The following is a 24,702-nucleotide window of genomic DNA, read 5'->3' as shown; positions in this document are numbered from 1 at the left end:
CGTGTGCGTGTGATGATGTTCGATAAGGATTTTGCATCCATTCCACTGCATTGTTTCGGTACATTCTTGTTTGCTCGGTAGGTTGTTGTTTTGTTTTATTTTGGTTTATTTGCTCCCTTGGACCGGTTTCTGATGGCCATTATTTTTTGTGTGCCGGGTTGGAATAACCCGAGGAACTAGAAACCCGGCGTGTTGTTTGCACTGGCGTCTCTTCATCTCTTCCATCATCTCCACTGTCCGCGCGCGCGCGCGAACAGCCTGGTACGCCTGGTTCTGATTGCGTGTAATCGTAAAGCTGTGCCGCAGAACGATGAACTGGTTGATCTTCCCTTTGCCGCACTGCCTCCAGGATGCCTTCTGCGGTCGAAGGAAGTGGCACACAAAAACAGACACCAAAACACATGTAGACCCCGGCCAGATACCCGGCTCTGCCCCAAAATGAAGTCACTGGAATCACGCCGAATCGCGGCCGAGGACTATATAAGAACGGTTCATCCTCCCGAGGGGTTGAATAGTAGCGAGCAAGAACGCGCCAAGAACATTTCGGTTTCCTTTTCTCGATCGTTTGCGTCAGTATCGTGCTTTAGAAGCGAAGCGGAAAACGTGTCTGCAGAGATGGCAAAGTTTGTGGTACGTGCGCGTAGGAAGACGCCGCGTTGTCCCGAGGCGTTTGTGCTAAACGAGGTGTCTTCTTGGATCTCCGTTTCAGATTGCTGCCCTGTTTTTGGTGCTGTCCGTCGTTGTCGTGTTGGCTAGCCCGCAAGGTAATTATGGGCTACCGAGTGCTCGAAAGTGTTTAAGCAAGGGAGATTAGATGAGCAAAGGAAGAAAAAAAATAGCATGGAAGCCTTAAATTCGAGTGTCCAATTTAGAGTGGTACCAAAAAATTCGCCTTTGAGCGCTTAGCGTTGATTATAGATAAAACTCAAGCTATTAGACAAAACCAGTTTTTAAGTGCTCTAGCAAGAAAGATTCCTTTAGCAGGTTCATGTTGTACTATCTAAAAAAGTGATGAATTCTTGAAACATGAATCGCAGCCATGTGCGTACAGTGACCCTTTTATCATGCTCTTGTACGATTGAATTCCGTTTCCAGGAGGCTTCGGAGGTCAGCATGGACCCCAGGGAGGCTTCGGAGGTGAGCACGGAGGATTCCAGGGTGGTCATGGTGGACATGGCGGACATGGAGCCGGTTTCGATGGACATGGCGGACATGGAGGTAAATTCGATGGACATGGTGGACACGGAGGTCATGGAGCGCACGGAGGCTCCCACGGAGGACAAGGATTCGGACACGGCCAGGGTCATGGTCAAGGCTACAAGAAGCACGGCTACTAAAGCAGTAGAAATTAAGAACGTTAAGGATAATAAATGTGATCGGACTATCTAACGATTTTTTGACAAGGAATCCATTGTGTGTTATTATTTTTTTCATTTAAACCATAGAGTTAAATAATATCGGAAGATAACGCACCGGTACATGAAGGTCAGAGCAGTGATATGTCATAATTGTACATTCATACGAGAATTGAGGAATATCGCTACATGAGACATAGCGACATGGCTTGTTTGTAAATGCTTTTATACTCCTAACACGAAACGATCTTCAGTTACGCAAACATCAGAGAAGTTGATGCGTGCTCGCAGCTTGGCAGCTTACGTGTAATCGATGCAAATATTCCTTACAACAAACCAATCGTTCTTAACGACCAGCTCGACCATCTAACAGCAAAATCGTTTTGTTCGCTTTGAGCTGGATTGGCTCCTTTTTAATGACGTAGTTAATTAATCACAATATTATTACAACATTTTTTGACCTCCAAACGCGCACATTTGAATCAAACATAGGACTTATCCGCATTGTTGCGTTTATGATGATTTATTCCAAAAAGTCAAAAGCATCAAAAACGATCGATGGACGAGTGGTAGCGATGTTGGCGCCGTATTTGCCTAATTACAAACCCGCACGTTTCGGTGGAAAAATACTCAGACAGGCTTGACTCTCCAAACTCATGATGAGAACGAAAAGGACATATCGAGTGGGAAAAGCATGAAATGGAGGCCCACAAAAAAAGTGCGTGTGTGAGCAAGAACGCGCGCTAGAAGAGATTCCAAAAATCAGCGTTAGCATCAGTCAGGAGGCCAACGGTAAGCGGCCGAAACCGGTCAAACCAGTTTGCTTTTATTGTGCTCCTTTCCAAAACTAATTCTGGATCGCACCAGCGCCAGAATTATCGCTCGTTTGCTCTTTCACTCGCGTTATCTATTATTTTAAACCCTCGTTCAAAACATAACAACGTAGATTTTCGCAATGCAGCTTAAGCCAACAACCAAGAACGCTTGAGAATAAAAGTGCTGGACCGTCGCTCCAGGCATCCTGCTTGAGACTGGCAGGCTTTTCGTTTCGTTTCTTATCAATCTGGACGCAATCACAGCTATTGGCGCGCAATGAGGGAGTGTTGCAATTCCAACACCAATACAGGGCTTTCCCCAGAAGGACGAAAAACCTGTTGGTTGGGTTATAAATTTATTATAATTTTTAAACTTGCATGATAACGGCTTAGAAACGCTCAATACGTTGTTTATGACAACATTTGACTTGGGGGGAATTCTAATCCCCACCAGTTTGTTTGATATATAATAGAGCCGGTTCGAGGCAAGATGATCACATTCGAATCGAATCTGCCACTGACCAGTTGTAGTGCAGTTTGAAGATTGCATAGATAGTGAACTTGCTTTAGAGGTGCTATTTGAAAAATACCAAAATGTACAGAGCTACGGTAGGTAAAAATATATAGTTAGCAGGATGTTGTGTTCTTCAAGAATAAAAAGGATCATCTAATACTTTGGTTTTATTTAAACCCACAATCACTAAAAAAAACTGTATCCAGATATAATTCAATTGTAACGTTATTATTTCTTGCAGTTATTACTGGCAGTCCTGGTTGTAGCAGTAAGTGCAGGACCTTACGGCCACTACAACAAACAATCCGGCGGATCCCACTCAGAACAAGGAGATCACCATTCGCATAAAGAGCCAGCTGAACAACCCAAGGGTGTGCTGGTTACAGAGCAACATGCACCAGTAGAACAATCACACGGCGAGAGCACTGCACAAAGTTCATCTCAAGCTTTCGCTAAAAGCTCCGCCACACAAGAACACGCCGATCATTCTCAAAAATCTGCCCATGGGGTTGAAGGACACCATAAAGGACATAGCTTCGGTGGGTACGGCCACGGTAGACATGGTCCCGGTGGATATGGCCCCGGTGGACACGGTCCCGCTGGACACGGTCCCGATGGACATGGATACGCTGGACATGGTGTGGGGGGACATGGTGTTGGGGGGCACGGCTTTGGTGGACATGATCATGGAGGTCACGGATACCCCGGACGATACTAAAAAGAGAAATAAAAATGATTAGCTTGTGATTGCAAGCAAAGCACTAGAATATGTGACAAATCAATTGTTTTTTTTTTCAATTAATAGGCTTTTATGAAAACATGAGCTGTTTAAAAGATGTCCTTTTTGGAATTAATGATCCAGAGTGTTTCAACTAACAAATGATCTTTAATGCACGGTTAATATGCAAGCAAATCAATTGACTTTAACTAATCATCAGTGCCAACGTTTAAAAAGCATAGATGTATGCAATTGTAAGATCAGCTGGAATCATCCCCCAGTTAAAATAAAACCCTTATCGCAATGAAATAATCGAATAGGGGATGAAAATTCAAAACAGCGATCCTAACTGCTGCGATCGTGTTGCCTAACTTTAGGCGTATTTCTGATTCGTTAAAGGCTACGAAGATGATTGATTTGATTTGATTTGTTGGTTTGATTTTAAATAATTGTCTGCACAAATATTAGACAGGATCAGTAGGTGTACAAATTTAAAAGGTTTACAAGCGGCTTGTATTTCCCATTTCGTTTCTAAGCCAGGGAAATATGCTCTTTGTCATCGGCAGGACGAGCAAGTGACAAATCAATTCAAAGCATCAAATCTTGTGGTGCTGATAAAATCTTTATTTTACTTGGGAGTACAAAAGTTGGTTATATGGTAATCAAGAACAAATCCGCGCACATGCAAACAGCTCGTGGTGTCGGGTGTCTGACTCGGTCATTGCATTGCCAGCCGTTTCCGTCTACCAAGCGTTCCAGCGGTTAGCGACAGCGCCGGCACCAGCCTGCCATCCTCCAGCCGCTCCACGTCCTCCCCAGTTGTTCCAGCCGGCACCAGCAGCACCGTAGCGGTTCCACTGGTCAGCTCCGGCACCCCAACGGTTAGCCGTGTCGAATCCTAGAAGAAAGATGTTGGCATACGAAACAACACGCTTCAGTCATCCATCACGTCTATAGGAACCTGCTCGAGCGGTGGCCATGTCATTACGGTTGTTGTAGCCGCGGATCCAGGCATTCGGGTGGTTCCAGGAGTTTGCATGGTTCCAGGAGTTCGGGTGGTTCCAGGAGTTCGGATCCCGGGCCCAGGTGTTCGGTGCATTCCACGCGTTCGGGTTGTTCCAGGTTGATTCGGCCTGGTCCAGACCATCGGTACGGCCCTGCTGGCCCGGCTTGTTATCGGCCGGAGCTGCACAGATTGTGGCCACCAACGCGGCACTGATCAGGACAAACTTCAACATGTTGCTGGGTGGGTGGGCACAGTTGACACTAGAGCGCTAGATGCTAGTACTTGTTACTGCTGAACTGTTTGTTCGACACTGGATAAAAATTACGCTAATTGGTGAGCTTTATATAGTTGGAAGCGTAGTATGCGTACGAGTAGTCCGCCGGTACTACCACCCAACCGGACTGGCCATTCGCCCATTGGAAGGGATGCACTTGGCGGCATTCGATTCCATCCACTAGCTCATCCGACGTGACGTTTCCGTAGGCTATTGGATGAGTGAAATATTCAATGCCACGGAGAAGGAGGAGAACTTTATTCTAATACACCTCTGTGCCCGATCGAGCACCAGAGCCCTTGGGCCGCCCGTTCTGCGATCTAGCGAGCCCACAGGAAAAGGTTAAAGTGAACTCTCGGCCCTCGAAGTCTCCTCCCGCGGCTTAACTGCAGCGGGCGAGTTTTCCGAAAGACCAGCGCCATTGCCAGGACCGCACCGGGTGCCATGACGAACGCTCAATGTTAACCAGGGGTAGGAAGATAATTTAAACTAATGCTTTGCTTTATTTACATTATGCACCTCGCCTTCGTGAGGCAGGGAGCCACTTACAGCAATCCAATCGGGTTGACTTTTCGCACTCACCGCCGATCGTGGTCCATTTATCATCCGACCGGCAGATGGTAATGTTCGTTCGATTAATAGTTCACCAAATAATTAGCCACACATTATCGGCGGTGGCGTGTGGCTGGTACGCGAGTACATTTGATGATGATTATGCTGTGTGTCCCTTCCGGGCTCTGCCGGATCTGTGTGGGCGCAATGTTAACTCGCTCCAGTACCGATGCAGCAGATGATTGATGATGATAGGTTGGCCTCTGCGCCCTGATTGGGGTGCTATTATTTTGCATTGGAATTGGAATTATTTCACTACCCAAGCAAGTGTCATAAATAAAGATCTAGCTTTTAAGGTGGTGTATTTCTCGATCGTGAACCATTACCACGAACTAAAACTCTTAGTAAGTTGCTTTGGTTAGATCATAATCGGAGTACATGATCGTAACAATAACCATCTCAGATAATGAAAGACACGCTGGCATCAAAGGCGAGGTTTGCACATGTAAATAGTTAAGATAGTTCCGGGCGAGCTACTGTTTCTAACATTTTGTAGACATCGCGCTGTGATTCATAGTAGCACTTTGATCAAAATGTTAACGACCATGCAATTTGTCTATTAGCATCAAATGCCAAACGGCTACCTACTCTAGTTGCCAGCGTTCGCACGAGCAACGTTTTAAAAGTTATGGCGACGCCTTCGCCTTTGCGTACTTAGTTCGCATGTAGCCCATGCGAATCCCATGCACTCGCGGATGATCCTCCATAGGTCAATGAAGTGTGATCCTGATCAGAGCCATTTAATTAGCACATACTCCCTGCTAGTGCGAATGCACTTTTGCTAGCGCGGCATCGTAGGTTCAAATGCATGCGGCACGTAACTGTGCGTCTTTGGTTGCAAGGTTTGTTGTTGGAAGTTTGCAGAAAACGCCGTCATCATATGAGCATATGAGCGCAAACAAATAATAATAATCGCTTGATTAGCATAAATGATGAACGGGCTAATAAAAAATAATATCAAACAAAATATGAACCATCTTTGGCATTTTCACTAATCGCTGTACGGGCCGGGACCGCTGTGGGCGGTAATTAATGGGAAGCCGCTTGGTGACGGCGATTAGAGTATCGGCCGCAATCGAAAGAGCGAATCGTGCCCTTCGTATCCAAGGTACAGGTGCGTTTTTGTACTGTGTATCCGGGGAGTAAAAAGTGTTGAAAAGTTTAGTGGAAGTGGTGATCGGTGCCTGTATAGACAATTTGCTACTATTGTTACAGATCATTTAAGTGACGTTTTCAGGAAAAAGATCCAAGACTTTTGGCAATCCTGGAGTTCATTGAATATTGCATATAAATTACTGGCATCAGTATGTTTTTTTATATTAACGTCTTTATAGTTAGCAATAATTGTTCAATGCTTTGCATAGCACGAATCAGAACGAATCACGATCCTCAGAAAGAAGATCGCAGAATGTATCCATGAATATTACTAAGTAGATTGCAGAATGTATCTATGAATATTACTATTATTTAGATTATGAATTGATATCGCTTACATCACATTCAGAAAATGTGTGTTTTGGTAACCAGTTTTGAATACGTCAAACACGTGCTCGTGCCACGTGCGCAACAGATTTCCAGTAATGAACTTTTTCATATATTTATGATAGAAAATATCATTATGGTAATTCTTGCAAAATAGTCTTTTTTAAACCGACAATAGCTGTTAAAAAGGCTTGAACATTAATTTGTAATAGGCGTTTTAAATAAAACGATAAAACGGTTGGATTCAAAAGGGAGCCTAATGCAAAACTGTATGAATCTTGGTTATGACGGTTATGGATAGATTGGGTCAGATGCTAACATTTTTCATAATAACTTAGTCAAATTAACTGGTATTACGGTTGTAATAATATATAACAAATAAATAAGATTGGCTAAGTAACGAAACAACACATAGCAAAGCGCTATGCTAAGTTTTATTTAATACTGTTCCTTGGTAGTTTCATTGATTATGTTACGCGAATAGTGTTCAAATAGGCGTAGTTCATTGCATGTTATACTTATTCAAAACCATGTAATAGTAAGTACAGGAGAGAGAGGAAATATTTATGTTCATTGTTTCAATGACTGGGGCTTTTATATTACGTTTATGCGTCTTTTACGGTATTAAAAAAGCTAGCATCTTTTTAACAGCTCCACATTTGACACCACCCAAATTTTGAAAAAGTTTAAACGTGTCACATCTGACGTTTGTGATGTCAAGTGCAGTTTGTGTGCGTGCGCGCGATAGTTTAGGTCAGTATTTTTTGTTCAATTTTGAGTTATTTTGCGGTTTTTAAGTGTAAAATTGACCGGAAACTCTTCCCACAAGTTACTGCAAGGCACAGTAACTGAAGTAGTGCAATAATCAAAGCCCCGGGGCGCTCAATTCCCGTGCCATTCCGCAGTGCAATCTCGCGGGGTCGAAGAAGAAAACGAAGAAGACCGTTAGCTGGGATCGTATTGCCTTTTTTGGGTTGATCGTGAAACATTAAAAATTATATATATCCAGTTTTCGAGTCTCGCTGCAAAATTTCGGTCGCTCGCACATTCGCGTTGCATTCGGTGACGGTGGCGTTGCGTGGAAAGCGAACAGCATCGGCATTGGGTACGGCGTATGGTTATCGCGCTTTAAATGTGGTGCCATTGATAAACATGCAGTGAAGCATCATTTCTTTTGTGTTCCGGCTTATCGGTGTGTTTTTTTTATGTCGGGCCACAGCCCCAACTCGGTGCGGTGTTGTGTGCAGGATCTCCGTCGAAACGGGCGTCTAGTTTAGGCCTGCTGCCGTTCGCGAGAAGCTCGCCTTGATCGATCGGTGTTGTTTCTGGCGGCTGGTGTACCGAAGGGCTGGCCGGGGAAGTCGCGTTCCGTGGCCTGTGTGTGTGTGTGCTTGTGTGTGACGAGTTCTCGTTCTGGTGAATTGTTGTACTGCTGTAGCAGCTGAGCATAAGCGAAGCATAAAGGAAGCATCTTGCGTATAAATACGCCCAACTGCACAGTGGTAAAAGGAACCCCCCCCAGAGCTAGGTATCGGTGAATGAATTGGCCAAGAATTCGCCACCACCGTGTTCAAGATCCTGCATGTGAATGCCGTGAACCATAAATAATCCCTGTGCGGGCGCAATCACGTAACCACAGGTTCACACGCAGCCCCAGGATCGCTCCGTTCGACGGGTTTGGGAGTAAAGAGATCGCTTTTGAGGTTATGTCGAACGTTCCTTGGGGCTACCGCGGCCACGGGCGGAGGCCTGTGTGTGGCGAGGGCTTCGGCGAGTGGACCAGATCTAGATTGCCGCACCGAGGGATGCGGTGCTGCCGCGGAACGATCATCTCATTCGTATTTTTGGTAGCGAAGCAGATACACACAAAAAAAAACGCACAGAAATCAAGTGGTAGAAAATAGGTACGGCCGCGCACGAGATGATGTTGGGCGAGCGGAGGCTGGAACGTGGCCACGGTTGCTGGCGAACGCGCGTGAGTGGGCGGTTATGGATGGAAGTTGTTGCCTTTTTTTCTCTTGCTTCTTCATCTTTTTCTTCTTCTCACGTTCCGACCAACCAGTGCCATTAACATGGCAGACCAGTTGTCGCTGAACGGGGCCGCCAGCGCGAGTCCGAGAGTGAATATTTCCGAGGCCCGTACGTGCTGAAAATATTTGACCAAGGTCTGCTGAAAACCGGCAGCAAGTGAGAGGTGCCCGAGAGCCGCCCGTGACTGGTCTGGTCTGGCCGCGGTCGACTTGTCTGGTGCGTACGACATCGGGCAAGAATGGGGGTCTGGTTTATGACACCACCGACACCGCTCGCCGGCGGTGGAAAACTACTTTACTAATGAGTTCTGTGCTGCGTGTGTGTGTGTGTGTGTGTGAGGTTTAATTTTCCTCGTGCCCGCCCTAAAACAGCACCACCCACTTTGGTGGGCCACGCGGGCGTTTTGAAGGAATCTTTTACCCCGCCCGGGGTTTTTCGCATTCCGTGAGTGTGGTCAGTCAACGGCTACCACTTGGAAGAGAAAAAATGGGGTCATCCACGGGCGACTCATCCATCACCTGGTCGCGTGTGGCTGATATCGGGTGTGTGGAGCTGCTTTTTGTTACCGTTCGACAATGCGCTCGGTTGAAGAGCAGCTTTTCCGCGCAACCCCCATACTATGCGTCACGGTTTTGTTTGTCTTCTTCGGAGAAAGCCCTGCGTTAGGTTCTACCCTGGCCGCTGGTGTTGTGACCCCTCAGACACCGCAAAGCGAGACAAAAATGGGTCGCGCAAGTAAGCAAAACAAACCAACCCGGCAAACGAACTAAAAACATCCAGCCTGCATTATGGCAAAAAAAACCACCCAGCTTCGAAAAGGGGGGTGACATTAGTCAACAGAACCGTACGGTGGATGCGGCACCTTCTTCTGCTTGTCTCCGATCGACATGCATCCCTGTTTCTTCCGTTGGCCCCGATTTAACCGCACTCCCATCCCGAGAAAGAGAGAGCGTGTGCGAGCAAGTGTTCCTTGGCGCACCTGCAAAGACGTTGTGGCCCCAGGTTGGCCAAACGGTTGGGTACAACCCCTCCTTAAACACCTGCAAATGTCATGGATTCGCTTGAACAGGCGCGCCGAAGCGCATCGGTAGGTGTTTTTATTGCTCCCGAATGCGAAACACCCGCCGAACGAATTTTCGGCAATAAATTATAGCCTACTATGGTGCGGCACACACATACACACACTTTCCTCCTTCAAAATTCGGCCAACAAAATCGAGCCATCATCATCCGGTGCAACAACGGCGGTATTGGGGGCCTGCATTTCCAATGGTCACTTATCAGCCCGTCCACAGACCGCGGCTCTTGGTAGGCGGCGAAAAATGTACGCTACTGTGCGTGCTGCGATGGTGTGTGGTCAGATTTGTGGGCCACAGCCCAGCCAACTCACGCAGCTGAGGAGGGTCCCTCGGATGGTGATGGTTTTGGCATGACAGCGATTGAAGTACAAAAGCAAAAAAAAAAAACCAAGTAACCCAGCGTCAGAGAAGCCAGCTCATCAATCCTGTGGCGGGAACGCATTTCGGGCGTCGGTTCCGTTTCGCGTACTGATTGCATTTGTAGGAAAATGGGAGCACTTGGCACAGACCGCGCGTGTGCCGCGTGCGGAACGGAAAGAAAATTCAGAAAACCCGGTGATGTGTGATGAAGCTGGAGCAGTAGAAGCAGAAGCAGAAGCAGGAGCAGGATCTGGTGTTGCGGGGGCCGAGCCACACGGGCGTGCGTGTGTGTGTGCGTAATGCAGATGAGGCGCCGGTAAGCCGGTGGAAATGCATGGAACACGATCGGGCACCAGACCAGAGAGCACTTTCGCTCGGAATCGATTTCCATCCGCGGTGTTTTTCCTTCTTCATCCCTCTCTCTCTGGGTCTTGTGCCGCATCGAACCGCAGTGGCGATAACGACGTCAGCTATTCTCCCCGAAAACCCAAAAGAGGAAAATGAGGGAAGGGAGGGCATAAAAGAAAAAAGGAAAACGAACGACCGCTTCGAAACGCTTCGGGGAGGCCTCACGACCAGGGTTAAGGCTAGATTTGTCCAAGAAACGACGTGCCCTCACAACGAACGGGGTGGTACTACTACGACGACGATGCCGCCGCCAGGGTGATGATATCATCCTACATCCGGTTTTTGTGAATAATTCATCGATCTTTCTCTCCCGCGTGTATGGGTGTGTGTTGTGAGACCACCGAACGAAGAAGAGGCACGCAAAAGCTCGTGCTCAGAATTGTGGCCGGATTCTGTGGCGATTTTTTGGCCGTTTTTTTTTTCTTTATTTGCCTCGACTGCCCATCTTTCGTGGGGCATTGTTTCTGCTCTTATTGGATGGCATTGCTATTTTTTTCCGTCTCCTCTTCGTAGCTGCTGCGAAACGGAACGCTCTGGAGCAATAATTAGTCCGCCACGATGTGCTTGCTCTCTCAGGGATGTGACATGCAAGAACGATGGCTGCCGTTCGCCGTAAATGAATGCCTCTGTTTGTCCGTGATGTACGAACCCCGCAGAAAGGGTTCGATTGAAAACACTGGCTCCCGAAGAACGCAAACCAAGCCGGTCGGCATGATGACTGACTGACTGGTTGCTGGTGCATGGTCTCAACGTCGTCGTCCTTCTCGACAGCTCGTGCTGCTGCTGCTGCTGCGAAATGCCAACGTGAAGGTCAGGATTTTTGCCGCCGACGTCAGCGCGATGAGGCACAAACGCTTTAAATAGGCACCCAGTTTTTTGGAGCCGATGGAAGCCGGACGGCCGGCAGGGACTGGTGGTGGTGTGCCCGCTTGCCCCACGCTCTTCCCCGTGAGGATCTCGGCTCCTTTCCCAGCTGCACGTTGACGGTTGTCTTGAACCCTTGCCGATCGCTTCACTCAGATTGCTTGCGCTCAGTGAAGATGCAACAGCGGTTTCCAATCGGATGGAACGTCTCAAAAAAAGAGAAAAAAAAAAGGTTGTTGTTCCTGCTCCTAACGGCTCGAAGTGTGACGCATCGTAAATGAACTACCCTACCGGCAATCGAACGCTGCACAAACTGACCCGCTTTCTAGCGGCAGCGGCAGCAGCAACAGTAGCTTCTTTTTGTTTAAATGTCTGCACGCTTCCACCGGCGTGAGCAAAAAAAAAGTAGATCAAACAAAATCCCATCCATGGTCGATCGGCGAAGAAGCGATCATGCTTTTTTCTTTTCATCTTGCCCACCCCCACGTTTCTCTGGCGCATCCCCCAACCCAGGTTATCGTTTTACGGTGTTTCACGAAGCACAATCATCAATTGGTGCTCTGACGTAATGTGGCGCTTTCCGAACCACGGCGGCTTGCGGTGAATATAATTCCCGTGGCTCCGTAACGCCGGTGATGGGAAGTGATAAAAAGGGGGGGGGGGGGGGAACTAAAGGCGGCGACGGCAGCCCCCCTTTTTGGAGTCACTTGTTTGTCACAGGTTATTGAACGTGCGAATATTTAACGGGCTGATTTTAAATCATACGAACCCATTCTGCGCAACGAGAGTGAAAGATAGCAGGGTAAGATGACAACCCTCAACCCCCTAACGTAAGCCACCCCCGCCACGGAATGGGGGGGGGGGGGGGGTTGTGTTTAACGAAACACACTCGATTGCGACTCGCGCCCCCGCGGAGTGTAGGCATTTATTTAGCTTTTTCTGTTTTTCTCTTCACGGATCGGTTGGTTCGAATCGAGTGGGGCTTTCTTCTTTCCTGTCCGGCGTGCTTTTCGCACCTGCCTTTTTTTTTTCGCCATTCGCAAACGGTCCGCGAATTAAGAGCGCGCGGCACAACAAGAAGATAGAAGAAGGGGAGCAGGAAAAGTCGCGTCTGACCGATTCCGTCTTCATCCTGGCCTGGTCACGGTTGTTGCGTTGGTTTAGGTGAAGAGGAAGAATAAAAAAAAACAAAAAGGACGCGATAAAGCCTCACCCCTCGCGTGCTCTAGACAAGTGGGGGGGAGGGGGGGGGGGGCACACGGTGAGGTCCCATTGGGCTCGGTTATGGAATGGAGTGATTAAAAATACATAAACCCCCCGGACGATAAAGACGTTACCGCGCGGTTTCGGGGTTGGCTTTTGCTTCGATTCACCCTCGCCGGTTTGAATCTGCCGACGAGAAAAGGCGTGAAGAAAGCCGGTATCGTTCGATAAATGATGTGGGTCTTGTTTTTTTCTTTCTTTCTCCACCCCGATAGCATCTTCTGCTGTGTGCCTATCATCAAACGGTGCAGTCAAGTGAGATAGGTGACATATCGCTTCTAGCGGAGCAAGTGTTATCACACGCAAGTGGTTGTGTGTTCACAATGATGGCGGCCGATTTACTTCCTTGCTCGATGAATTCTCGGCCTCTCGGATGAATTGTCGGCCAACGGTGGCCCTTAACAGAGGAGGTTCCCCACATTGTTGTACAAAACACGGCTTTATTGAATGATGTCAATTGAATTTGCAATGGCGCCTGTAACAGCTTGATGACCTTGGCCGGCAATGGTGGCCTGGAATCAGCGCAAAAGCGTGTTAAATAAAAAAACATGACTCATCGATGGGTACAAATAGTCGTTTGATTTTATCTGGTTGCACCACTCCTTGTTTGGTTGGAGGGTTTTTTTTTTTGGGTATTTTTCTCCTCCTGCGAGTGATAAGTAATTGTAGCTAACTGAAGTAAATCGTGAATTTGGAAAAAAAACTCGCACATACACACACAAACGTTCACGCCCGCCCACCCATCGACGGATATGTCGGCTCAGGACTTATCGGTTGGGGCAATAAAAAAAACACACACACGCACACAATTCGTAAGATAAGCCATGGCACTAGAGGCAGTCTGGGCAATCAGCAAAAAAAAAAAACATCCCCCAACTAACGCTAAGGCGACAATCACACACGCACGCACACATCACCCACTGATTAGTGTTTCGAAACGTTGGTGCGATCTCGCAGTCAACCGGTGACGTGTTCGCGTTGCCTCACCAGGAGAGTGTTTTGTGCGCGTTATTTACCCATAAAAGGAGTGTTGCTGCTACCGAATCCGGCCTGGCATGTATATATATATTTTTATCGCAATTTTCACGCCCTTTCCAGCAGGCTTTAGTGTTGGCGGTAGTGTACCCTGAAGGGTTGTGCATCACCACCCACATCCCGTTTTCCCCGAAGAGGTCCTTTTTGACCCTTCTGTGTGTGTGTGTGCGCGTGAGTGTGTGACGATCAGTGATATCGGTTTTTTTGTTGTTGTGTGTGAGGGAAGGACGAAAAACGCACGCGAGCTCCACATCACTTTCCTTCAACACTGCTCGATTGCCTGCTCGTGTTGTCGGGTTGTTGCAACGAGAAAAAAAAGGGCCATAAAGGGGGCAAGCGGGGTGTGACCGGAAGTGGAATCGTAGTGGTGTGAAAATTCCCCTCCACCCAAAACCCGGACCAGGTGATCGAAAGGTGGATAAGCAACCAGTGTGAAGATGTCGTTTCGCGTGGTGAGAAGCTCCAAGTTCCGGCACGTGTTCGGGCAGGCGTTGAAGCGCGAACAGTGCTACGATAATATCCGCGTGTCCAAGAGCAGCTGGGATTCGACGTTCTGCGCGGTCAACCCAAAGTTTCTGGCCATCATCGTCGAGTCGGCCGGTGGCGGTGCCTTCATCGTGTTACCTCACAACAAGGTAAGCTACTTGGGTTTTTTGGGGTGCATGGGGTTTTTTTTTTAGGGGTTTCTCTGCGTCCAGTGGTGCCTTTGATGTTGGGTTGCTTTGATGTCGAATTACTTCAGGATGTTCCTGTATGCGTTGGGTGCATCGAGCGATCGAGCGATTTGCTGGAGATGTGCGCACACTTAGAGAAAAAAAAATAAAATGTTGCGCATTCTTTGGGAAATGATCATTTCCATGGAATTTGAACGCCACTTTTCGGCGAATTTTCCCGACTTGTCTCATGCTCTACGCACGTATGGGAAGGAAAAACGAACCAACGCAACACAGCCCCGCATATGAATGCCGCGCACGCACGCTATAACCGGCCGTTGTAGCGTGTGAGAAGGACTCACGCCGACAAACCCCACCGTGTTGGGGTTGGTTTGATGCGCGCGGAAAACGGGTCCGAAACCGCCGCTGGTGGGCTTACATTTGTACCGAAAATAGCTTCCCACGGCGGTGCTAAATTTAATTTAATTTAATTTTTATTTAATTTGCATTCTTCTGAATTTAACTTCGACTTTTCCACACCACCCGAGAAGGGCCGGTGAGCGTAGAAGCGGTCGGGCGGGCAAGCTGAGGGACAGGGCTCGAGGACGACGGAGACGGACGAACGTGTGTCGGATGTTGAGGAAGGGCAGGAGCGCAAATCATCCCCCACACCACCATTGAGTCATCGCCGGCCACTCGCGGTTGGTTTCAGTGTTGCTACTCGAATTGGGAATGGGGATGTCTTTTCTACGTTGGTTTTTCTATTCCACCCCTCCTTAGGGATGGGTGGCTTCTCAAGGGATCAGAGGGAGGCGGAAAATCTGCTGCTGCGTGCGTGCGTGCGTCGTTGATGCGCAAAGCATTCGGCGCACACGCGAGAAAATTGCAAGGCAGCACACTGAAGAAAAAGGGATCCTCCCGTTGAGGTCACACCCCGTTGGATTCTGGCCGAGTATGTATGGATACCGATGTTATGTTTTTCGCTCTCGCTCTCGCACCCGCTTTTTCCTATGACTTGCAGGCGAATGGCCTCAGTTTTCCATCGGGGCGCGTTTTTATGGCGTTTCTTAGCCTGTTTTGCCGCCCCTCGGTTGGAGGTTAGCGCCTTAGAATTTGATCCGAAATTGATTTTGCATGCCGCGAGAAGATGGTTTATTTACTTTGGCGCTCGTGTTTTATGGTCTGCCAGATGAAAGGATACATCGTTGGGTTTATCGTGTGCTGTATGTTTTGCGTTTAAAATATCCTTCAAATTCTTGGATTTATTATGTTTCATTTTCATGCATAAAAGTTGAAACAAAAACCCTCCCTTGGCTAGGAATTTGCATGTTTTTTTTTGCTGTTCAATTCGGGCACTGATATTTGTCAACCAGCACCGTGGTTTACCGATTTTGTGCCAAAAACGTGTACATAATCAATCACCGACGGGCATTTCGTTGCTGGCCTTTATAAATTGCGCACAATTTGTTTTCCAAATAACAATATTTGCGTGCTTGTGTTGAAATTTGCCTTTAAATTGCCCCCTTTTAAAATCGCGCACCTTACGACGGAATGGCGCCGCAATTGGAGATGTTAAACACCTATATCGCTGGTGAGTGATTGTCACAACACGCGAATGTAATGCAAAATTTTCCCCCCCAACATGTGCCACGGTGTTTATTCGCCACAATAAACCACCAACACCACCCCGCACGGTTTATTGTTTATTTATCGCCTTCCGGTTCTGCTCTTACACCAACCCTCTGCGTTCTGCGTTGCCAACCCAATCCGACCATTTAATCTGTCGATCCATATGGCAAAATGGGGCACACTTTGCACGAGGAAAAGTGTGTAAAAGGTTTCCCTGGCCGTGGTCCAAATGTTTGAAATGCTTTGTGTTTTGCTCGCATCACCCTTCGGTTGAGGCTAGGCTTGCAGCTTTGCAGCAGTACGAGATCTCGCGGTATGTGCGCACCCCAGAACGCGTGGTTTAATTATGGAAACACGCGACAACCGCCATCCGGGGGGGGGGGGGGGGTTGGGTGCGTTTCGATATTTTCCTCACCCACCCATCAACCCCCTTTCTCTCCTCCAAGAAGGCGATGCACAAAGATGCACGATGCAGGAAGATGCCACGTGAGCGATCGCGAACGAATTAGCAACCGAGCTCGAATAATATTCCCTCAGCGCTACCCGAATGTCCTTATAAGGCGCTGGGAAATCTCTTGGACGAGAGCGCACTTTCGACGCGGGTGTGTGTGTGTGTGTGTGTGTGCTGTATTAATAATGCGGTTGCCCTCATTAGCCCCCGCTCCTCGGGCTTCGTTCGTGGCGTTTTTCCTCCCGTGAGATTTCCGTTCAAGGAAAACTCGCGCGTGGGGGTTGGCGCATTTTCTTTTTGGGGGGCTATTTTTGGCACACTGGCCCCTGTAACGGCAGCTGCACCTCCTCCCCGGGTCTGGAGAAGGCCGGGTGGTCCTTCACTGGAAAAAAGGGTCGTTATTGCGAGCGAAAAGTAAACATCCTGCCCCGTGGTTGGTTGGTTGCGCCTTTTCGATCGTTCGTGCTTTGCTGGGGGTTTTCAATTTCACATGCTCACACGTGTCGATCTTTCGAACGTCTTTTGACGGACTTTTCGTGGTTTGCGTCTTGGCTGTTTTTTTTTCTTTTCCTTCTTCCTGTTGCCCTGCCTGCCTGCCCGTGGGCGCGCTTACCACCCGTCGATTTGACCCCTGCGGGTGAGTTTAGGAGCAAACCCACAACGGCTATCCTCGGCGTGATCGTGTGCCGATCGTATCATTCGTGTGCAAAACTATTTTTAAGACGTGTCTGTATTGCCTCCCCCACTTCGCTCCCGTGCGCGCCACCTATGTGGGTCGTGTGTTTTGGTCAACGGTTTTATCTTTTTTTTCCTTTTTTTAGAAAGTGGGAAGTGGCCACTGAGCGGGTGATTACGTGTGTTGAATGATCGGTTTCGGTCTTACGGTTTAAAATGGTCAAACCACCAGCCTTTGATGGGTCATGATGTTGTTAGGTGGGTGGGTGAAATGATGGGTGAATTTTTGGGAAAATTTTCTTACACACTACGGAACGCTGAAAGAGACACCTTTTTTAAAAAAAAGAACTTCGCCTCATGGGGTCAGAAATGGGAAAATAGGGCCAGCTATTTCATGGTCGATCGGTGTTTAACTTCGGTACGTTTGATTTATTCTTTCACCATCAGGTTGGGCGGATTGCGGCGGATCATGCGTTGGTCGGAGGACACAAGGGCCCCGTGCTGGATATTGCCTGGTGTCCGCACAACGACAATGTCATCGCATCTGGGTCGGAGGATTGCGTGGTAAAGGTAAGTTCCCGCTGGGGTCGTATTTTAAAGGGAAGGTTAGACAAGCACATTAGAGCGAATGGCGGCGAAGGTCTGTTATTCATCTCTCCGAGCGTGGCAGGATTTATTCAACGCACAAGGAGGAGACGATCGCCAGTCGTCGACAAGGCCAAAGCAACAGTATGAGATCAAGGGCGAAGGGTTTAGACGAATACAGATGCTACCGGAATGATCGATGGGTTTAGCTTAAATAACTGCGATATTTGTGAGAAATGTGCTTGCCCTCTTCCATTGCTGAAGGTTTATGGAACCTCGCAGGGGAACTATCTTCCGATGTTTCGAAGAGGTCCATTAATCTGTGCTCTCAATTCAATTCATTTCCCGCACAAAAGGTATGGCAAATTCCAGACGGTGGCCTATCCCGAACGCTCACGGAACCAGTGGTGGATTTGGTGTACCACCAGCGGCGTGTCGGGCTCGTCCTGTGGCATCCTTCGGCACTGAACGTGCTACTGACGGCCGGTTCCGACAACCTGATCGTGATCTGGAACGTCGGCACAGGTGAAGTGCTGGTACGCATCGATTGCCACCCGGACACGATCTACAGTGCGTGCTGGAACTGGGACGGTTCGCAGCTCGTGACGACCTGCAAGGACAAGAAGATCCGTATCCTGAACCCGCGCAACGGTGAGGTGTTAAACGAGGCACTTGCCCACGAGGGTTCGAAAGCGACGAGGGCCATCTTCCTCCGACACGGGTTGATCTTCACAACTGGCTTCAATCGATCGTCCGAGCGGCAGTATTCGTTGCGAGCTCCTGATGCGCTCGGGGATCCGATCGTGATGGTTGATCTGGACACGTCGAACGGCGTCATGTTTCCGTTGTACGATCCGGACACTAACCTGATCTACCTGTGCGGCAAGGGTGACTCCGTCATCCGGTACTTTGAGGTGACGCCTGAGCAACCGTTTGTCCACTACATCAATCAGTTCCAGACGCCTGATTCGCAGCGAGCTATCGGTATGATTCCGAAGCGTGGTTGTGACGTGAGCACCTGTGAGGTGGCCCGGTTCTATCGGCTTAACAACAGCGGCCTGTGTCAGGTGATCTCGATGACGGTGCCGCGAAAGAGTGAGTTGTTCCAGGAGGATCTCTACCCGGACACGCTCGCTGATGAAGCCTCCATCTCGGCGGAGGACTGGATCAGCGGAGTCGACGCTGATCCGCAGCTCATCTCGCTGAAGGTAAGTACATCATCCAGAGAACCACACTCTGCTCCAAGACGAAACAACCATATCAGACTGCAGGCATATCAGCTTACATTTGTTCCGGCGATGGGGGTGGATTGTCGAAAGGACACACAACCCCCACAACCCGTCTCACGTACTCTCTGGGGGCGTCCTTTTTGTTTTCCCCCCGCACGCGCACACTAAACACGGCCTAGTTTGTAAGCTCCGTGTACCGATTGTAAGCGTTAGGGCATCTCTCTTAACCCCGCTGAATTAGGATCGTGTCTTTCTCGTGCAGGGTGGCTACGTGTCGCAGGCCCAAAGTACCACGCTGACGGTGACGAAGAAGTCGAATGTCCTGGACAAGATGGCACCGAAGAGTGGCAGTACCGGTGGGAAGACGCTATCGGCGGGTTCGGCCGGTGGTGCCTCGACCAATGGATCGCCGGTGACGGTCAACAATGGAACCGGTGGCAGTGCTGGTGGTACTAGCTCACCTGCTAACAACGGCACCCAGCAGATCACGATCGGTGGCGTATCGGTAAGTGGCTGCTTGTCCCAACGGGAAAGGAGTCCTACTAATAACTCATACCTTGCTTGCTTGCTTTTCCATCACAGGAGCAACAGTTCGGTGAGCTGAGGACAAAGTTCGAGGAGGAGTTCCGCAAACTGAAGGCAATCATTGTGAAGCACGAAAACCGAATCCGCTCGCTGGAAGCCACCGTTAAGGCGATGTCCGATCGGGGGCTTTCCGAGGTGGATGGAGCGCTTGTCGCACCTGCCGCCGCCTCGACCGGCACGTCGCCCTCCCCTGCGCCACCTTCCTCGCTGCCACCCGCGTCCGACGATGGTACGCAGCAGCCGCACATGGTAGGAGACGGAAGTGGTCACTATCGCAACTCCTCCACGCTCGAGCCGGATGAAGTCTAGAGGTGGCGTGACGTGGCGCCAAGCATCGGACGGAAGGACGCAACAGGACGCGCCGTGTAGCGTTGGGCTTCCTTCTTTCTCTTTTTTTTCCCTGGCGCGGTTGGCCGCCTCTCCCCCGCGCGGTACGCACGGATTTGTGAGCTCGGGAAAGTAGAACAGAAACGCGCAACAAGATTCGCATCCTCCTAACCATGTGTGGGCCTACGGGGAACGCTTCCTTTTTAGGGCTGTTCGATAGGGCGAGGGGATTACACTAAACACCAACTAACGATCGCGGGGTGCGAGCAGGCGAGCAAAAGCATGCAAAAACAAAAAAAAAAGAAAAATCACAAATGCCTTAACCGTTGGAAGAGAAATCCTGCCCTCCACATATTTGCTTAAAGCGCCGCGATTAGATTCGAGATTCGTATTCGTAAATGTACGTTTTTTATGCATTCATATTATTGTATACTAACCCCTCTCTGCCCGTGTTGCTGTGGCCTTTAATCCCCACCCACCCTCCCTCCCAGCCAAGCCTTTTCTTCCCTCGCCGCCGCTAACCTTTTTTCCTGCCTTTCTGCAACGCTCGGCGGAGGTGTGCTGGGTGTGTGGGAAAGGTTTACGGCTTTTCCTGCGACTTCTCGCGAGGTATTCGTTGAGGGGAGAGAAAATTTACCTCTACTCGGTGATACAGTTCGCGCGACTCCAAATTAGCCCGCAGTGTAGAAAAACAGCAACGCAACACAAAGCCAGCAAAATACAAACAACGTCTAAATAACACATAAGAGCGCGCCAAAACGCGCGCTAGCTTCCGCTGTGCCACAGCGATGAGAAGGACCCGCGCTAGGATAGGACACACTACCTTGTTTGCGCATACATTTATGCAACGCAGAAAGCTAGAGACGAAGCAAGAGAGAGAGAGAGAGAGTGTGTGTGTGTGTGCGCTTTCGAACTGATTAAAGAAACAAATGAACAAAACAAAACACAACGTAAATATATAAACTACTAAAGTGGATGCTAGGGCAAAATACGAAAGCCGGTGGGTTTGCGCGCAAATGATAGGAAGATTAGCCCGCGACATCGAGATATGGTGTGTGGACGCGTGGAACACAGGACATTTACGCAGGATGGCCGACGAGCGGGACAGCAAAGGACAGCCGATAGCGATACCGAGCTGTGTTTCGAGGACGATGACGCGATGGTGGCGCGAAGCGATTAATACTTATTATTAAATTAATTCTTATTACTTGTTTTTATGATTAGATAAATCAAAACAAAACAAAGAGCGAGAGATCGAGAAACAAGAGCAAACACAGAAACAAAGGAATATTAAGTATTTTAAGACGAGCCTTTGGTTTTCATTATTTTCTTTTTTCTTTTGTTGTTGTTGTGTCTGTCGGTTTGGGGGGATGTTGGGTTAGAAAATTTCGGTTCATACGGGTAAGTAAAACATCTGCTGGCACACGTTGTGTTTGGTAATTTTAGATGTATAATGTTTATTCAATTGGTAGCGCACTTCCTTTGTTTTCCAGCCACCGTAAAATGTTCCTGCATCGTTTTGTATGCTACATCCATCGAAACGTCACAACCACGACGACCACTGATGGAGCCATCACCCAAAAACTGCCGCCCGGGTTTGTTTGCGCTTGTGTCCGAAATTAGAAGCAACATATCCGCATAACTATCTAACCCATCGTCCTCGCGCAGTAGCTATCACCTCCATCATCTCTGCAAGCCTCTCCGTCACACTTTTTCCACCGCTCGTGGTCGATGGGAGGTTGCGCTGAACAGAAGAAGTTCGCGAGCAAACGTAAAAAAGAGCTACCCTCTTTACGCGCTTGCGTGGCTATTTCAACTAGACTACTTGCACTTCTGTGTGCCTACGCGTTCGGTCAAGTTTTATGCTACCTTAGGTGGTGTTTCGGCTACTATTATGCCAATCCTTAAAGCGGCTTTGTGACTACTTCTGTACGATGGAGTTTAAGTATCTCTGCTCACAGATATGCAGCGCATGCGTCCATGCGCTGCTGCTTTGAAGTAAACCGAAGCTTTCTTGACCGAGGCGCGATCTACAATGCACTACGTATGACGATTCGTATCTTATGTAGCTTTTGTTGGCGTTGATTGCTCGGTAGACATATCTCCTGCCTCCGATAAAAGAACTGTACATGTAAATTTATGTTTCTTGTTTTGTTTTTGGGAATATAATTCGCATCGTTACTTTGTGCTGGTGGTTTTCATATGCGTAAAATCAACTTGTGTACAGGCGACTCTTGATTGTCTGTGCATCTATAGATTTCTAGCGTTACGTGGGGGTTTGAAAAACAAATTGTTAGAAGGTTATTCTTTCCTTTGATCATCAAATTTGAGGCTTTAGACGATTGGGGAAAACCCGACGGTTCTTTTATAGCTCTAGCACAAATAACCAAAAGTCACCTGTATTTATGAGAACGCAAACCATGAAGCAGATACTTGGATGCACGCGTTTAAACGAAACTTAAATTGGTAAGACTTTCTTACACTCTATGTACGAGTGTTGCCACTGATTGGTGAAGCTTGGCGATGGCCTATTCGTGACGAGCAAATTAAATATGAAAACGCTACTGCTACGCGTTACCGGAATCGGATCAGGACACGTTGCGGGAAGAAGGATGGACATTTGGGACGAGGAACAGAGGGATATGAGACTTCTGCTGGTACATTTCTGCGAGTGTGCGGCTGCTTTCAGCGCCACTCTTTCTTGTTTTCCCTAACTCCTTGAGCTCCTAATCTGACCCTAAATCTTATTGTTAGATTCCCTTAGCTGCTTTTGGTTCGCACATACTTACAACAGCCTACCTACCTCTCTCTCTCTTTCTCTTTCTCTCATTCACACATACACACGGTTGCTTGTTTTGTTCACTGTTTGTCTAATAACATAATACCTTGCTAAATTATTCTAAACGCCTCTTGAACGATTTTAGTTGTGTTTTTCAAAGTTACATATTCACCACAGATTGTTACTAGTATGCAAGATAGCGATAAAGCTTGTTTCTACAGGTAGTACAACAAACAGAACGAAGGTTAATGGTAAACTAATTAAAACCAAACAGATTGAAGATTATTAAAAAAAAAACTACGAACGAAGCTCGTTTGACTATTTCACTTATAGCACCTTGCTGAATAATGAATTTTAAAATGAAATTTAATTTCATATTTAGCTTAGCTTAATATCTTTGCAGTGAATTTTGTACGTGGCTTAAACCACTATTGTAATTGATTAAAAAAGGACCTACATCTGAACACAATTCAAAAGGGGGGGCTAACTACACTCTACCAACAAACACACATACATACATTCATGCATACACACGAACAATCATGCACATTCGCACTGATTTTAAAACTAAGTAGTGAGTACAGTTTGTGTTTGCATTCCGAATAGGGCTCACAAACGAGAAGAGGAAACCGAAAATTTGCTATCACCCTGCCAGACACAGGTTTGGTTTTGGCCCTTAACTCGCAAGAAGCATCCCTCACAAGTCTAGCTGTGTTTGTGTGTATGTTCCCTATTCCCTAGCACTTTGTGTTGTTCTTCTCGCTGGCCCTAACGTTTAACTTTCTGCTTATTAATTATCCTATTTTTATTTCCCTACTATCACCCTAGCACCTAGCCTTCGATACGAACGACGATAACCGCGACGATCACGAGATAATACGATATACGAACGCGACGACGGAGAAACGATCACGAGACGATGAATCACGGCGAGATTTACGCGAGTTTGACCCGATACAGTAACGACAATATACGCGACGCGACGACGACGAAGGTGAGAGATTAATACACTTTAGTTTGAGGAACGACGACCCGATCAATATTCGTTTAGTTTTCCTTGGTTTCTGGTTTCTACGGTCTTCGCTTACTTGCAAGCGAATTTTCTTCTCCAGCTCCATCATTGCCTCTTCGTTTCATTTATCTGCCCTAAAGTCCCGTGTGCAATTCCTGCAGTGTTCGGCTTTTCCTGAAAGCTCGAAAGAACCTAAACACTTCCATCGAAAGACGCGCGACACATCGATAACAGCCTAGCGAGAAAATAAAATACTATAAAAGATGATTCTAAGCAAACGAGTATTGTGAAAATTGAAAACTAATCATTTCCTTTACGATGGGGTTTTATCACAACTATAACTGTGGCGCGCGTGTTGCGCACATGCTTTATGTTTGTTATCCGTTTAGTTAGTTATTTTTTGTTCCTTCCTGTTGTTAAAGACTCTTTTTTACAATTTTTCACTCTACATTCAACCTACACAGCCCTCTTTTGCATTTTTAAATGATTTCCATTGGCTTCTTCTGTGTTAATACTCGGTCACCTCTGGTACTCGCTAAGTTAAACTACTACTTTTAGATCTTAAGCTTGGATTGGTTTGGCTTGGTTTTTCGTTTGATTTGTAATGATACTTATGCTGAGATTGGTTTACAAAGAAAACGGCGACTCGTGCAGCACGATCACGCACATGTTTTCACTATAATAACAAGCTGTAACTATCATGAGCAAGGAACATTTTGAGATGAAAACAAACAAAAAAGGATCAACATACGTACACGAATTCTATGGAACCGAATCAGTTATGGAGCATAGCGTTACTGTTATTAACAAAACAACATCTAAACACGATCTTTGCAGACATGGGATTCCGTGAAAGTTTTATGGAATACAATGAGTGTGAGGGAAACTGGGGCTACGATGTTTGGGAGCAAGAGCAAGCACGTCAATTTTAAGTGCTTTAATTCCTAACTGAGATCCCTAAG

General features: G+C 47.7%; 4 protein-coding genes across 5 annotated transcripts; 3 read left to right on the top strand and 1 right to left on the bottom strand.

Moving 5' to 3' along the window:
* Positions 1-526: 526 nt before the first annotated feature.
* LOC128726639 (uncharacterized) lies at positions 527-1,376 on the top strand. Its single transcript, XM_053820456.1, has 3 exons — positions 527-630; positions 710-764; positions 1,096-1,376. The coding sequence occupies exons 1-3, from the start codon at positions 616-618 to the stop codon at positions 1,335-1,337; spliced, it is 312 nt and encodes a 103-aa protein (XP_053676431.1). The 5' UTR covers positions 527-615; the 3' UTR covers positions 1,338-1,376.
* A 1,301-nt stretch (positions 1,377-2,677) lies between these two features.
* On the top strand, positions 2,678-3,451 carry LOC128726506 (spidroin-2-like). The gene is made up of 2 exons (XM_053820320.1): positions 2,678-2,779; positions 2,926-3,451. The coding sequence occupies exons 1-2, from the start codon at positions 2,765-2,767 to the stop codon at positions 3,400-3,402; spliced, it is 492 nt and encodes a 163-aa protein (XP_053676295.1). The 5' UTR covers positions 2,678-2,764; the 3' UTR covers positions 3,403-3,451.
* Positions 3,452-4,009: 558 nt separating this feature from the next.
* Positions 4,010-4,708, bottom strand: LOC128725276 (bifunctional endo-1,4-beta-xylanase XylA-like). 2 transcript variants are annotated; one of them, XM_053819006.1, is made up of 2 exons: positions 4,364-4,708; positions 4,010-4,300 (listed from the first exon to the last, which is right to left on the bottom strand). In XM_053819006.1, the coding sequence occupies exons 1-2, from the start codon at positions 4,638-4,640 to the stop codon at positions 4,146-4,148; spliced, it is 432 nt and encodes a 143-aa protein (XP_053674981.1). In that variant the 5' UTR covers positions 4,641-4,708; the 3' UTR covers positions 4,010-4,145. The 2 variants fall into 2 exon arrangements, with proteins under 2 accessions (XP_053674981.1, XP_053674982.1); XM_053819007.1 differs by having other exon boundaries at positions 4,391-4,708.
* Positions 4,709-14,252: 9,544 nt separating this feature from the next.
* LOC128727747 (coronin-1C-A) lies at positions 14,253-21,238 on the top strand. Its single transcript, XM_053821685.1, has 5 exons — positions 14,253-14,450; positions 17,671-17,793; positions 18,165-19,016; positions 19,279-19,542; positions 19,620-21,238. The coding sequence occupies exons 1-5, from the start codon at positions 14,253-14,255 to the stop codon at positions 19,929-19,931; spliced, it is 1,749 nt and encodes a 582-aa protein (XP_053677660.1). The 3' UTR covers positions 19,932-21,238.
* Positions 21,239-24,702: the final 3,464 nt, after the last annotated feature.

The sequence above is a fragment of the Anopheles nili genome, chromosome 3, assembly GCF_943737925.1.
Source record: "Anopheles nili chromosome 3, idAnoNiliSN_F5_01, whole genome shotgun sequence".
Classification (NCBI taxonomy): Eukaryota; Metazoa; Arthropoda; class Insecta; order Diptera; family Culicidae; genus Anopheles; species Anopheles nili.
This window is presented reverse-complemented; position numbering and strand designations above follow the sequence as displayed.

What these genes read in the sequence shown, in the direction of transcription:
- LOC128727747 (XM_053821685.1), top strand. Translation starts at nt 14,253, where the DNA reads ATGTCGTTTCGCGTGGTGAGAAGCTCCAAGTTCCGGCACGTGTTCGGG. An exon ending in CGCAGCTCATCTCGCTGAAG is followed by an intron (nt 19,017 to 19,278) that starts GTAAGTACATCA and finishes CCGCTGAATTAG; the next exon opens with GATCGTGTCTTTCTCGTGCA. An exon ending in TCACGATCGGTGGCGTATCG is followed by an intron (nt 19,543 to 19,619) that starts GTAAGTGGCTGC and finishes TTTCCATCACAG; the next exon opens with GAGCAACAGTTCGGTGAGCT.
- LOC128726639 (XM_053820456.1), top strand. An exon ending in CGTGTTGGCTAGCCCGCAAG is followed by an intron (nt 765 to 1,095) that starts GTAATTATGGGC and finishes TTCCGTTTCCAG; the next exon opens with GAGGCTTCGGAGGTCAGCAT.
- LOC128725276 (XM_053819006.1), bottom strand. Translation starts at nt 4,640, where the DNA reads ATGTTGAAGTTTGTCCTGATCAGTGCCGCGTTGGTGGCCACAATCTGT. An exon ending in CATGGCCACCGCTCGAGCAG is followed by an intron (nt 4,301 to 4,363) that starts GTTCCTATAGAC and finishes TCTTTCTTCTAG; the next exon opens with GATTCGACACGGCTAACCGT.